This window comes from Anomaloglossus baeobatrachus, chromosome 2 (genome assembly GCF_048569485.1).
Source record: "Anomaloglossus baeobatrachus isolate aAnoBae1 chromosome 2, aAnoBae1.hap1, whole genome shotgun sequence".
Taxonomy (NCBI): Eukaryota; Metazoa; Chordata; class Amphibia; order Anura; family Aromobatidae; genus Anomaloglossus; species Anomaloglossus baeobatrachus.
In genome coordinates, this window is record NC_134354.1 from 253,804,824 (window position 1) to 253,820,552 (window position 15,729).

Consider the following 15,729-nt stretch of genomic DNA (forward strand, 5'->3'; position numbering starts at 1 on the left):
GGGAGTTGAAACTGCGACCAATCCTGAACGAAGGCGTCTGCCGCCAGAGCTCTGTGATCGTGAGACCGCGCCATGAATGCCGGGACCTTGTTGTTGTGCTGAGACGCCATTAGGTCGACGTCCGGCATCCCCCAGTGGCAACAGCTCTCCTGAAACACGTCCGGGTGAAGGGACCATTCCCCTGCATCCATGCCCTGGCGACTGAGAAAGTCTGCTTCCCAGTTTTCTACGCTCGGGATGTGAACTGCGGATATGGTGGGTGCTGTGGCTTCCACCCACAGCAGAATCCGCCGGACTTCCTGGAAGGCTTGCCGACTGCGTGTCCCACCTTGGTGGTTGATGTAAGCCACCGCTGTGGAGTTGTCCGACTGAATTCGGATCTGCCTGCCTTCCAGCCACTGCTGGAACGCTTTTAGGGCAAGATACACTGCCCTGATCTCCAGAACATTGATCTGAAGTGAGGACTCTTGCTGAGTCCACGTACCCTGAGCCCTGTGGTGGAGAAAGATCGCTCCCCACCCTGACAGACTCGCGTCCGTCGTGACCACCGCCCAGGATGGGGTTAGGCAAGATTTCCCTTTCGAAAATGAGGTGGGAAGAAGCCACCACCGAAGGGAAGCTTTGGTTGCTTGAGAGAGGGAGACGTTCCTGTCTAGGGACGTCGGCATCCTGTCCCACTTGCGTAGGATGTCCCATTGAAGAGGACGCAGGTGAAACTGCGCGAAAGGGACTGCTTCCATTTCTGCCACTATCTTCCCCAGGAAGTGCAAGAGGCGCCTCAAGGGGTGTGACCGACCTTGAAGGAGTGATTGTACCCCTGTCTGTAGTGAACGCTGTTTGTCCAGCAGAAGCTTCACTATCGCTGGAAGAGTAAGAAACTCCATGCCAAGATATGTCAGCGATTGGACCGGTGTCAGTTTGACTTTGGAACATTGATGATCCACCTGAAACTCTGTAGAATCTCCAGAGTAACGTTGAGGCTGTGTTGGCATGCCTCTTGAGAGGGTGCCTTGACCCGCAGATAGTCTAAGTAAGGTATCACTGAGTGACCCTGAGAGTGGAGGACCGCAACTACTGTAGCCATGACCTTGGTGAAAACCCTTGGGGCTGTCGCCAGGCCGAACGGCAGTGCCGCGAACTGAAGGTGTTCGTCTCATATGGCGAAGCGCAAGAAGCGCTGATGCTCAGGAGCAATTGGTACGTGGAGATAAGCATCCTGATATCGACCGATGCTAGGAAATCTCCTTGGGACATTGAGGCGATGACGGAGCGGAGGGATTCCATCCGGAACCGCCTGGTCCTTACGTGTTTGTTGAGCAGTTTTAGGTCCAAAACAGGACAGAAGGACCTGTCCTTCTTTGGAACCCCAAACAGGTTGGAGTAGAAACCGTGACCCTGTTGCTGAAGAGGAACCGGGACCACCACTCCTTCTGCCTTCAGAATGCCCACCGCCTGCAGCAGAGCCTTGGCTCGCTCGGGAGGCGGAGATGTTCTGAAGAATCAAGTCGGAGGACGAGAGCTGAACTCTATCCTGTAACCGTGAGACAAAATGTCTCTCACCCAACGGTCTTTTACTTGTGGCAGCCAGGTGTCGCAAAAGCGGGAGAGCCTGCCACCGACCGAGGATGCGGTGTGAGGAGGCCGTAAGTCATGAGGAAGCCGCCTTGGTAGCGGCGCCTCCGGCGGTCTTTTTAGGGCGTGATTTAGACCGCTACGCGTCGGAGTTCCTCTGATCCTTCTGAGGCCTTTTGGACGAGGAGAATTGGACCTGCCTGCGCCCCGCAAGGACCGAAACCTCGACTGTCCCCTCCTCTGTTGGGGTATGATCGGTTTAGCCTGAGGAAAGGATGTATCCTTTCCCTTGGATTGTTTGATGATTTCATCCAGTCGCTCACCAAACAAGCGGTCGCCAGAGAATGGAAAACTGGTTAGGCACTTTTTTGGAAGCAGAATCTGCCTTCCATTCCCACAACCACAAGGCTCTGCGTATTACCACTGAATTGTCGGACGCAACCGCCTTCCGGCTCGCCGAGTCCAGGACAGCATTAATGGCGTATGACGCAAACGCTGACGTTTGAGATGTTAAAGACGCAGCCTGCGACGCAGACATACGTGTGACTGCCTCAATTTGCGCTTGAGCCGCTGAGACCGCTTGGAGCGCCCAGACGGCTGCGAAAGCTGGAGCAAAGACACGGCAATAGCTTCATAGATGGATTTCAACCAGAGCTCCATCTGTCTGTCAGTGGCATCTTTGAGTGAAGCCATATCTTCCACTGCAACTAAGGATTTAGCCGCTGGAGATAGGAGGTCCACATTGGAACACTGAACCCAGCCCTTGACAACGTCAAAAGGGAAGAGATAACGTGTATCCTTAAGGCGTTTTGAAAAAACGATATCTGGACAAGCCTGGTGGTTCTGGACTGCCTCCCTGAAGTCAGAGTGATCCAGAAAGCGTACTCAATGTACGCTTGGGGAACCTGAAACGGAACTTCTCCTGCTGAGAAGCTGACTCCTCAGGCGTAGGAGCTGAGGGAGAAATAACCAACATATGATTGATGGACGCCGTAAGATCGTTCACTACGGTGTCACAATCAGGTGTATCCAGGTAGAGAACGTTCTCAGGATCAGAATCCTGATCAGATACCTCCGCCTTATCATAGAGAGAGTCCCCATGCTGAGACCCTGAATGATGCGGTGACGTCGAGGGAAGCTCCCAGCGAGGTCGCTTAGGGGGTCTGGGACTGCGGTCCGAGTCAGACCCCTCACCCTGGGATCCCTGAGACACTCCAGGAGCACCTTGTTGTACCAACTGGGGGGGAAGGGGGGACCAGGGGCAATGAATCAACAGAGCCCATGGTCTGAGGGACCGGTCTGGACTGCAAGGCTTCTAGTATCTTAGCCATAGTCTCAGAAAGTCTGAAGTAAATACTGCAAACTCCGTCCCCATCACCTGGACCATTAGCAGAGACTCCGGCTGAGTAAGTTCCACAAGGGCCGTGCATTGCATACAATTGGGGTCTGTGGAACCTGCCGGCAGTATAGCCGTACATGCTGTACAGGCTGCATAGAAAAACCTGTGCTTCTGCACCCTTGTTTTTCACAGACGATATGCTGTTATCTCCCCCGAACCATCAAGGAGGGTATATAGCCAAAATACAAAAGTGCGACCGAACAGTGCAATGTATAGCGTACAAGCATATATCTATATGTGCATTTCGGCACTAGTGGGGTCAGCACCACAGGTGCTGCTTACCGCCCGGTCACAGCGGTTGTGTGACCACCAGAATCCCTGCCAGGGTCTTCCCAAACTTGTCTCTTTTCTCAGTCACAGAAAAAACTGACATGAATGGCTGCCGGCGTCCTGTGTAGAGGAGGAGGCCGTGGGCGTGCCCCAGAAAGTGCGGGAATCCGGTTTCACACTGTGTACAGTGAGAGGGGTGGAGTATGCAAAGCATGCTCCATCTCTCAGCGCTGCCGTGCTGTGCAGCGTCACGCCCTTACCCTGACTGGCAGGTCAGTGGGCGGTAACGAAGTGAGAGTAGGCCGCAAAAGCCGGGGACTAGAGTGATAAGCGCGGCTCGGCATATAAGCCCTGGTCGGCGCGGAAGTCCCCGGCGCACCACAAGTCCCAGCCGCGCCTGAGATAAAAATGGCAGCGGCGGTTAGCGCGGCAGTCCCTCAATACTCTAACACACCCAGCACGCTGTAGTGTGCGATGGCACCAGTGCGGGCAGCGCCGCCATCCCTGGCGCACTAACACACCCAGCAGTGCTGCCGTGTGTCTGTGCGCGGTCCCCTTTATGGGGACACAGAGTACCTCAACGTAGCAGGGCCATGTCCCTGAGGATACTCAGCTCCATGTCCAGCAGATTCCCAGGGGCTGTGGATGGAGCACGGCCTCAGTGCCTGGAGACCGATAAGATCCCACTTCACCCAGAGCCCTAAGGGGATGGGGAAGGAAAGCAGCATGTGGGCTCCAGCCTCCGTACCCGCAATGGGTACCTCAACCTTAACAAACACCGCCAACAAAAGTGGGGTGAGAAGGGAGCATGCTGGGGGCCCTAGTATGGGCCCTCTTTTCTTCCATCCGACATAGTCAGCAGCTGCTGCTGACTAAACAGTGGAGCTATGCGTGGATGTCTGACCTCCTTCGCACAAAGCATGAAAACTGAGGAGCCCGTGATCCCACGGGGGGTGTATAGGCAGAAGGGGAGGGGCCTTACACTTTTAAGTGTAATACTTTGTGTGGCCTCCGGAGGCAGTAGCTATACACCCAATTGTCTGGGTCTCCCAATAGAGCGACAAAGAAAAAATAAAATAGCTTGAAAACAAATACATGTTGGTGTTTGAAACATGTTGCTTTTATGGATTTTTAAAATCTTGAAGAAATTTGGGAATTTTTATGGAGCTGGGATTTTATATCTGAACTTTCATGTTTGGTCAGACGGACATTCCCTGCTTCAATTTGAGTCGGTTGGTGGGCTGGATCATTCCTCCTTTTTGCTATTGCAATTTAAATTGCAATTTAAATTGGATCCTATAATGTATGGGCAGCAGCAAGTGCAATGACTGGCAGAGAGCAGATGAGTCCAAATATCGATTAGCTAGACAGGTAACCCTGGCTGCAGTATTAAGGATGGACTGCTGCAGTATTAGGCCCTGTGCGCACTGGAAAACGGAATTTTCTTAAGAAAATTCCGCAGGGTCTGAAAGATTACCGCACCCGCGTAATTTCCTTCTTTGATAGCAGATAGATAGAAGAATAGATAGAGAGATAGATAGGGATAGATAGACAGAGTCCCTGTGAGCACACGCTGCATTTCTCCCGAGCGGTAGTGAGTTCACATTACCGGCCGTGGGAAATGACTTGTGGTTACCTCTGCTGTCTCGTTGCGAGGCTGCATTCAGCAGTGTGTCAGTCGCGGCTGGATGCAAGCGTCGCAGGACGTGGATTACACCGGACCTTCGTGGATTACGCCGGAGCTGTGTGTTTCGGGAAGGGGGGGGGGGGTGTTAATAAACGGGTGAACCAGGAGCTTTTTTGTGTTTTATTTAAAATGAAGGATTTTTCGGTGTGTGTTCATTCACTTTACTTACGGGTTGATCATGTCAGCTGTCACATAGATAGCCACCGCATCACAGCATCTGGAAGAGCCGAGGACACTCCGGGACTGTCGCATAATGCATGCGACAGTCCCGGGGTAGCTGCGGCTGATATTCTCGGCTGCGGGAGGAAGGGGACATTAACCCTGCCCCCCGCCCTCCCCAGCCTGAGAATACCGGGCCGCCGCTGTGTGTATACCTCGGCTGGAAGATAAAAATACGGCGGAGCCCACGTGTTTTTTTTTCTATATTTCCTTTTGATTTGTATGTGTGTTCTATGTCTGTGTGTGATTCTGATGTGTGTGTGTTTACTCTCTGCTCCGCTTCCCGTAATGACATCACTTCCCTGCGGGATTTCACGATTACATTGCAGTCAATGGAGTGAAATCCCGCAGCGATGTGCGGAAAGGAAGAAGTGACATGCAATTGTTTTTGCTGCAGGAATCCCGCAGCAAAACATGCAACTGTCAAATTCCGCCTAGTGCGCACAGCATTTTTTTTTTCCCCCATAGGTTTTGCTGGTGATTCACTGCAGAGAGGTTATGAACATTTTCTGCAGCGAAACAAGCAGCAAAAACGCAGGAAATCCGCGGGAAAAACCGGTAAGTGCGCACAGGGCCTTAAGGATAGACTGAGAAGTGGGAAAGTCAAGTGAGCGGGAGGCCAATTAATAGAGAATTACAGTAATCAAGGCTGTAGATCATGGCCACAGTGAGGGTTTTTTTTTGTTTCCATGGGGAGTAAGGGGCAGATTCTAGAGGTGCAGGCTACAGGAGTGGGCCAGTTTGGATATAGGAGCTGAAGGAAAGATCGATCAAGAATAACACCCAAACAGCGAGCCTGCAGCCTAAGCTTTACCGTGGTGCTGTACATAGAGGGAGATGTCAGGTTTAGGGAGGCTAGTAGATGGAGGGAGTAGAAGCTCAGTTTTGGAAAGGTCAAGTTTCAGATTGAGAGTAGACATGAGGATTGAAACTGCAGACACAGGTGTTCTGTAGTACAGCGCGCGGGGGGGGGGGGGGGGAAGAGATTTATAGATTTGAGTCATCGACACAAACAAGGTACAGGAAGCCAAACTTTGCTTATGGTCTGTCCAATTGGTGCAGTGTAGTAGAGAGAGGAGGTCCAAGGACTGTACCTGGAGTGACCCAAATACTAAGGAAGAGAAGATGTGGAGCCGGCAAATGATACACTGAAAGGGCAGTTGGAAACATAGGACAACCAGGAGAGAACAGTGTCCTTTAGGCAGATTGAGTGAATCATAGCGAGTAAAAGGTGGTCGACGTACATATAAAAATTTGTAGAATTTTTTTTGGGTCACAAAACTGCAGTGAAATGCAATAAGTGGCATGTTAGGATATTAGTATACAGTGGAACCTTGCTTAACGAGAACAATCCGTTCTGGGACTGTGCTTGTTAATCAAGGTACTCGTTCAGCAGAGCAAGGTTTCCCATAGGAAATCATTGCAATGCTGACGATCCGTTCCACAATGTGTTAAATGTCCCATCCTGGTCCCCTATTCTATCATTCCACACATGTACAAACACACACAAACACACACAAACACAAGCACACGCACATATTATATGCTCACCTTACCTTCCGTTCCATCGCCGGTCTCCTGGGACTTGCTGTTCTCCGGTACGGGTCGTGTATCAGGTGACCATAACAACGAGGGCGGAACTTCCTGCCAGAGCGCTGACGTCAAAGGCAGAGCCGCTTGCCTCCGATTGGCCAGCGCGCTGCCTTTGACAAGCGGTGACAGGAACCAGGAAGTTCCTGCTTCGTTGCTATGGATGCCGATGCCTGGAGAGGAGCAGAGCGGCGCGGCGCACTACAGGACCCAGGAGGTCGGCGATGAAACGGAAGGTACAGATATTATATGCGCACCTTACCTTCCGTTCCACTGCCGGCCTCATGGTACTTGTAGTTCGCCGCGATGTACCCGGGAACTGCAAGAACTATGAGGCCGGCGGTGGAACGGAAGGTAAGGTGAGCATAGTACAGTACGTGTGTGTGTGTGTGTGTGTGTGTGTGTGTGTGTGTGTGTGTGTGTGTGTGTGTGTGTGTGTGTGTGTGTGTGTGTGTGTGTGTGTGTGTGTGTGTGTGTGTGTGTGTGTGTGTGTGTGTGGACAGTGCAAGTGCGGGTCAGAGTGTGGTAGATTGACGAAACCGGAAGTGTGTGAGGTGAGAATTTCGCTCGTCCAGCAAAGCTTTCTCGTAAAGCGGGTTACAAATTTACAGAAAGCTTTGCTTGTTAAGCGAAATTCTCGTTAAGAGAGAGTTACTCGTTAAGCGAGGTACCACTGTAAATAAAAAATTATTATATATAGGTTATAGACACATACCTACCTCAATAAAATAGAATATCAAAAAGTTACATTTCAATACAAAAAGTGAAACATTATATATAGTCATTACAAACAGAGTGATCTATTTCAAGTGTTTATTTCTGTTAATGATCATGCCCTACAGCCAATGAAAACCAAAAAGTCATTATCTCAGAAAATTAGATAATTATATAAGACCAACTGAAAAAAATTATTTTAAAAGTCAGAAATGTTGGCGCCTACTGAAAAGTCTGGAATCACTGCACTCTCATGGATTATAAGAAAATATCAACAGATTCGTTTTTTGTGCCAGAAAAAAAATTTTTTATTTATTCATAAATCTATTTCAGTTATTAGATAAACTAAGTGAAGATGGGACGTTTCGGCCCAACAACGGGCCTTCTTCACGCCAAAATACACTAAAAAAATATAAAAAAAGGACAACAATCAATATATACATTATGGTACAATGTTAACATGAAAACAGTAGAGCATATGAAGAAGCATAAATAGAAATATTAGTATGTCGATATCTGAAAGAATGCAAAGTACAGTAATAAAATACCGTATTTTTCGCTTTATAAGACGCACCGGAATATAAGACGCACCCCAAACTTAGACATAAAAAAGGTAAAAAAAAGAAAAATGGGGTCCGTCTTATACTCCGGTGTTCTCTTACCGGAGGGGGGCAGCAGTGGTGGTGAAGCGGGGTCACAGGAGGCACAGGTTGTGCTGGCAGGCGCGGCAGGTCAGTGGCAGCGGGGTCCGTGGTTGCAGGTGCCGTGGTTGCAGGCGCGGTGGCGTCCGCGGTGGCAGGATCCGTGGGGTCCGTGGTGGCGGCAGCAGCCGTGGCGTGTGAGCCGTGCAGCAGGCCGGTGCAGTGAGTGTCCGCGGTCCCGGTTCAGTGGTGGCAGCGGCGGCGGCAACTGCTCAGTGGTGGCAGCGGCAGGGACTGCTCAGTGGTGGCAGCGGCAGGGACTGCTCAGTGGTGGCGTGTGTCCGCGGTCCCGGTTCAGTGGTGGCAGCGGCGGCGGCGGCTCAGTGGTGGGAGCGGCGGCAACTGCTCAGTGGTGGCAGCGGCAGGGACTGCTCAGTGGTGGCGTGTGTCCGCGGTCCCGGTTCAGTGGTGGCAGCGGCGGCTCAGTAGTGGGAGCGGCGGCGACGGCTCAGTGGTGGAGTGTGTCCGCGGTCCCGATTCAAGTAATGGCGCCCGGAGCGACGCATGCGCAGATGGAGCTCTCATCCAAGGGCTCCATCTGCGCACGCGCTGACTCCCGGAGCAGCGCGTGCGCAGATGGAGCTCTCATCCAAGAGCTCCACCGGCGCCATCATTTGAAAGTGGGACCGCGGACAACTGGTAAGCTGCACAGCCGCCCGCCCCGCATGCACAGAGTGGCAGCCAGCAGGCTGCCCGCCCACCCCGCGTACAAGCCGCCGGGTACCTGTGCTTGCGTGCGGTGGCAGCCGGGTACCCATGGCTGTGTGCGGGCGGCAGATGGGTGACTGTGTGAGGGCGGCAGCCGAGTACCTGCACGGGCACCCGACTGCCGCTCGCACACAGCACCCGGCTGCCGCCCGCACACAGCCATGGGTACCCGTCTGCCACCGCATGCAAGCACAGGTACCTGGCTGCCGACCCCACACAGCACCCGCTGCCGCCCGTACACAGCCACGGGTACCCGGCTGCCGCTGCATGCAAGTACAGGTACCCGGGCGCTTGCATGCAGCCACAGGCACCCGCCCGATCGCCTCAGACAGGACCCCCCCCCCCCCCCGCTACCGCTTTATAAGACGCACCCCCCATTTTCCTCCCAAAATTTGGGGAGGAAAAGTGCGTCTTATAAAGCGAAAAATACGGTACATACTGGTAGTTTGTCATATAGAGAAGAAGAGAAAGAAAAAGAAGAGGAAGAAGAGGGGGAAGAAAGAAGGAAGTAGGCAACATGATGGTCTCTGTGAATGGTATAACATACCTCAGTAGTTATGAGGTGATTATTTCAGGTTCATTGCATACAAAAGAGTTTTTGTAGGAGGAGTTATCTAGAAAGGAACACCGCTTTATTTTATTGACTCTTGTACTAGACGTTTTAGACAACAGATCCTAAGGAGAAGAAGTGCAAGTATGAATGAAGGAATATTAGATAAATATTCTATGTTAGTACGACATTGCTGTGGGAATCTTTTACCATTAAGGTAAAAGATTCCCACAGCAATGTCGTACTAACATAGAATATTTATCTAATATTCCTTCATTCATACTTGCACTTCTTCTCCTTAGGATCTGTTGTCTAAAACGTCTAGTACAAGAGTCAATAAAATAAAGCGGTGTTCCTTTCTAGATAACTCCTCCTACAAAAACTCTTGTATGCAATGAACCTGAAATAATCACCTCATAACTACTGAGGTATGTTATACCATTCACAGAGACCATCATGTTGCCTACTTCCTTCTTTCTTCCCCCTCTTCTTCCTCTTCTTTTTCTTTCTCTTCTTCTCTATATGACAAACTACCAGTATGTATTTTATTACTGTACTTTGCATTCTTTCAGATATCGACATACTAATATTTCTATTTATGCTTCTTCATATGCTCTACTGTTTTCATGTTAACATTGTACCATAATGTATATATTGATTGTTGTCCTTTTTTTATATTTTTTTAGTGTATTTTGGCGTGAAGAAGGCCCGTTGTTGGGCCGAAACGTCCCATCTTCACTTAGTTTATCTAATAACTGAAATAGATTTATGAATAAATAAAAAAAATTTTTTCTGGCACAAAAAACGAATCTGTTGATATTTTCTTATAATCCATGAGAGTGCAGTGATTCCTATATATTGTTACTCGGGCTTCGGTCCTCTCACGTGCACCTCAATCTTCTCTACGTTAGGGCAGAGTGCACACCAATTTCTTTATATTAATACTGAAAAGTCTGTACAGTAAATGCACCAACACTGGGCTCCTTTTGAATGAATCACTGCATCAATGCGGCATGGCATGGAGGCGATCAGCTTGTGGTACTGCTGAGATGTTATGGAAGCCCAGGTTGATCGCAGCATTCAACTCGTCTGCATTGTTGGGTCTGGTATCCTATTTTGATACCCAGACAAGATAAAGCAGACAGCTGGGGGGGGTGGGGACATTGTGCTCAGGCTGGGGAGGTCCATGGTTATTGGGCTCTCCCAGCCTAAAAATAACCTGCAGCCACCCTGGTGCTTTACCCAGCTCATCCTGACTGCTCTGGAGTGGTGGCAGCTGTCAAAGCTCGAGGTTAGTGATTACTAATTCTGCAAGTAAGGAGGAGTTGAAGTGGAGAGGTGGAAGTGAAAGGAGTAAGAACTGTGTGTGTGTCTGGGTCGGAGCCCAGGCACAATCAGCAAGCTCGGCAGACGGTGGTGGCCGTCTGCAGGAGTTTGTGGAGGTCAGCGGAACCATAGGACCGGGGTCAGGTGGTGGCCCGCCAGTACCAAACCGGGGAGCAGATCGAAGCCAAGCACCAAGGCAGGGTACTCAGACCCCGACTAGGCTAGGAGCCTAGGCTAGGAGGCTGGGGTCCAGAGCGTCACACAGTCACTTTAGAAAATGTGACAGATCACTGGGGCAGACACTGACTAAGCTGCAGCTGTGATTACACAGCTGTTTCAATGATCCCCCAACTGTGATCTCAGGTGAACCAAGACACAGAGGGTAAACATTCATAAGGTTTGCATGAGCGTACCTGGAAACAGTGTGACAGCCGTGCAGAAACTATGTATAATGGTCCTGGGTTAATCCTCAATTTGCTTCCTTTTGTAGCCCCCCTAGCAGCACCATTTTATAACACTTAAGCTCAAATCCCTTAAACTTGTATGGAGCTCGTTGTCAAGGCCGGTCCCGAACCAGACATTTATATTTATATCATCCTCCTCCGTCCGAGCCAGACCCGGCGAACGTCTGCGGGTTCACCCATCTCTATTAACACTACTTTTATGTTATGAGTTAAGAAGGTTCTATGAAACCAAGTTGTGTCAAAATTTTGGAAAATCTTGTGTTCAGCAAGACTGATTGAAATGTAAGATTTTAAAAAGGAGTGTACTCATTTATGTTGAGCACTGTATAGTACCGATTTCATGATATTTCTGTAGTAAAACATGCTGCAGGTTATATTCTTTCAATCATATTTTCCCCACTATGTAATATGCAATTAAGTACATATCTTTTTTGAGACAACACATACCTTCCTCAAGAAACCCTTCTAAAAGGCCAAAGTCCCACTTGTGAGAGCCTCGCATGTAACTCACGCGAGTCTCGCATTGCATCACCCGGCACGGCCTGACACTCTCCGGACAGAAGTGTCTCAGCTGCATAGCGATACATGCAACAGACCTGCTCCTGTCAGGATGGTGTGCAGCCATGCCAGGTGATGCGATGTGAGACACTCCCAAGTGTGACTCTGGCCTAAACTAAATAAAAATTTCTTTTCATAATGAAATGACATGCATAAGAATTCCATTATACATACACATATGGACACTGATATCATGATTTTACCATAGGTGCTGTGTGATCACTCACTTTCAAGTAGAAGCCATATACAAGAGCTAAACTCAGAGCTTCTGCGAAGTGAAGTCAAACGCTTAAAAGTGAACATGTCAGGTGGAATATGCACCCAGAACCATGAGCAGTTCTGGGTGCATATTGCTAATCTCTGCATCTAGTAGCATAGATAAAGGGATCTTTAGAAAAAGTATTTCTAAAGATCTTTATCATATGCTAATGAGGCCGGCGACTAGTCGCAAAGGCGTTGCTTCGCCTAACTAGTCCGCCATCTTAACATGGTAGCATGTCCACAGGGCATCACTAGTGGTGACGTGCGTACCTGTGTCCGCTGTTCAGAAGTCCCCAGCACTTCAGGTCTTTTGCACTAGACCTCGCTGAAGCTGGGACATGTACACCCGGCTTCATTCTGCGCATGACGCTGGTTGTACACGTCCCAGCTTCAGTGATGTTAGTGCGCATGACCGGAAGTGCTGGGGACTTCTGAACAGCGGAGACAGGTTACACACAACTGCTGGTGATGCTGCATTGAGTAGCATGCCCCTGTGGGCTTCCTACCATGCTAAGGGTGCGGACTAGTCAGGGGAAGTAACGCCCTAGCGACTAGTCCCTGCGCTCATTAGCATATGATAAAAGATCTGTAGAAATACACTTTTTTTCTAAAGATCAAAGGGATTTGCAATATGCACCCAGAACTGCTCATGGTTCTGGGTGCACATTGCACCTGACAGGTTCACTAACAACCAAACAGTTTGATACTAATGCTATGAGTCCATGCATTGAGAGGAGAGGGCACTTAATTTAACATTTCTCTGGAGGATTTACTTACAAACTTGGGGTTGTATGAAATAGAAATGAGTCGCATCCGAAAATCCATGGCTTCATTTTCCATCATTGACTCAATATTCTTTTCACACTCAGTATTAGCACCTGCAAAACACAGTAATCACTGATGGCTCCCACTGTGCTGAGATGATCATTGTTACCATGTGCGTAAGTGTAAAATGCACAGCTTATGGGTTTAAGTGACAAAGTTTAATAGCAATCTCCCCCTTAGGGCCGTTTCACACATGCGGTATTTTGCCGGATTGCCGGATCTGTCACACTCCAGTACAGTGTTAATACTGTACAATGGCATCGCGGCAACCTCCGGTCACATGACAGCATGTGAACGGAGGTTGCCACGATGCCATTGTACAGTAATACACTGTTCTGGAGTTTGACCGATCTGGCGAAATGCCGCATGTGTGAAAAAGAGGCCTTAAACAAACATTGGTTTGGGGGGGGGGGGGGGGAATGTAATAAGATACACTCACTCTCCCCTGCCCCATTTTCATTTTAAGGCGTCTGGGAAAAATTCTTTAAGAAAACTAGGAGTCCATACTCACACACTCCATGCTTGCAGGCAATGTAGCGCATTATAGTGTTACTCTGCGTCAGCTTAACGTCTCCATCAATAAGGTATGGCAACTGTGTAATACAAAATTGGTATCACCAGCAAAGATGTAGTATACATAAATCTTGTTCACTACTTTCATGAAATACATCTATTTATCAATCCCAATTACCAAGTTGCACTTAGAAGTAATAATATCCCTTGAATAGATTCACATACATTTGGAAAGTCCAAGCCCAGCTTGTCCTTCTCATCAAGCCATTGACTCTTGTCATAATCTGGGGCTGTAGATAGAAACAAGCATTAGACTCATGACAGACCCAAGTAGGTGGTAAATACAGTACATTGCATTAACAGTTAGGTCCAGAAATATTTTGACAGCGATACAAGTTTGTTTTTGTAAACTACAAAAATACCTTCAAAATAGTTACATAATCAACTAGCTGTAGTACCCAGCGTTGCCTAGGATAGTAACCAAGTGTTTCTCTCCTGCACTCCCTTTCATCACCGAAATCATTAATTGACACAAGCTGTCTCATACCAAAAATGTCCTTCATTGGCTATAGCAGCCAATCAGAGCTGCTAACAATGACCTGTAGTAAAACAGCAGCAGAGCTGTGGATTGGTTGTTATAGGCGCCTAATATCCAGGCTGCCGAAAGAGCCAATATATTACCTCACACATCTTAACAGTAAGTAAGCGTTTTTGTTACAAATAACTAAAGTGCAGGATTAATACAATTTCCCCTCAAAACAGTCTATTACGCTCCCGGAGTCAAACGACATGTCTGCAAAATTTTGATTTTGTAAATGAGACCGTGTGAGTTCCTGAAGTGGACAGATACACACAGCTATATAATATAATATAATAATATATATACATACACATACATACGCTTCAAAGGGAACAGCACGGCAGAGAGAAGTGCATGTGCACAATGAAAGACTGGATGATGGAGTACGTGTCATCCACACAGAGCAGGGAATGATCTTATGGTCCTCTGCAGCTACCCAAAGATGGCCACACGCTGGACCTCATCTTCACCTGCCTCTGTTCCCTAGCTAACTTCTGAAAACTCACCTCTTCCCCCTGTCTGACCACAACCTATTTACATTCTCTTCCCTGTCTTCTACACCCTGTACACAAACACACACCCTCGCAGAAATCTCAACCACCTTGATTTACACTCCTGTGCTGAGGTCATACCCATGTAACCAGAAGGGACGGGGCCTCCGCCAACAGAAAATGTTTCCTAGTGTCAGCTTTATTCTGTTTATAAGGGTATGACTCAACACAGGTCTCACAAGTCAAAAATTAAATCGATTGTATAATACTTATGCTAATTCTAACAGAGGGGGGGGGGGGGGATAAGTGAATACCCACCAAGATATTATCTGATCCCCAGCTGCTGTCACTCAAGAAGCTGATTTTATAAACTATACTTTCTTGGATTTCAAAACCTATACATCCGAGTTGACCACTAAAGGAATGTAGAGAAGCCGCCTGATAGTGCTAGTATAGCACTGACTTCAGGATTTTCCTATATAACCTAGTGATTAGTTCCCTCTAAAGACACATCTTTATTAGTGATCGAGAGGAAATTAAAATCCACATGTGATCGCAGTAATGGCATCTGTGCCTTTAATCATAGTATGAAACATAACAAAAAAGAGAATTTTGTTACTTACCGTAAATTCTTTTTCTTATAGTTCCGTATTGGGAGACCCAGACCATGGGTGTTTAGCTTCTGCCTCCGGAGGACACACAAAGTACTACACTTAAAAGTGTAGCTCCTCCCTCTGAGCTTATACACCCCCTGGTAGCCAGTCCTAGGCAGTTTAGTGCAAAAGCTGAAGGAGAATAGCCACCCACAAGTAGAACCGAGTAAGAACCGGAACCTCTGTCCACGACAACAGCCGGTGATAAACACACGGAACAAGAAAATTGCCAACAGGCAACAGGGAGGGAGCTGGGTCTCCCAATACGGAACTATAAGAAAAAGAATTTACGGTAAGTAACAAAATTCTCTCTTTATCGTTCCTTTGGGAGACCCAGACCATGGGACGTTCCAAAGCTGTCCCTGGGTGGGAATAAACAGAAAAAACTAAGAAGTAGGCGGAGCCTAACTTCACAAGTGGGCGACAGCCGCCTGAAGGATGCGTCTGCCCAAGCTCGCATCTGCCGAAGCATGAGCATGCACTTGGTAGTGCTTCGAAAAGGTATGCAGGCTAGTCCAAGTGGCAGCCTGACAGACTTGTTGAGCCGTAGCCTGGTGCCTAAAAGCCCAAGAGGCACCGACAGCTCTGGTCGAGTGTGCTTTGATCCCCGGCGGGGGAGGCACCTGAGTACTCTGGTAGGCGTCCGAA

At 48.6% G+C, this 15,729-nt stretch overlaps 1 protein-coding gene across 1 annotated transcript in view; it reads right to left on the minus strand.

Annotated features, from left to right (window-relative positions):
- Window positions 1–15,729, minus strand: part of LOC142291306 (glutathione S-transferase Mu 4-like) — an 80,869-nt gene that overhangs the window by 49,087 nt on the left and 16,053 nt on the right. Inside the window, exons 3-5 of the mRNA XM_075335748.1 lie at window positions 13,583–13,647; window positions 13,356–13,437; window positions 12,797–12,897 (exon numbers count right to left, since the gene is read on the minus strand). Coding sequence (XP_075191863.1) covers window positions 12,797–12,897; window positions 13,356–13,437; window positions 13,583–13,647 — 248 coding nt within the window. The remainder of the gene's footprint in view (window positions 1–12,796; window positions 12,898–13,355; window positions 13,438–13,582; window positions 13,648–15,729) is intronic.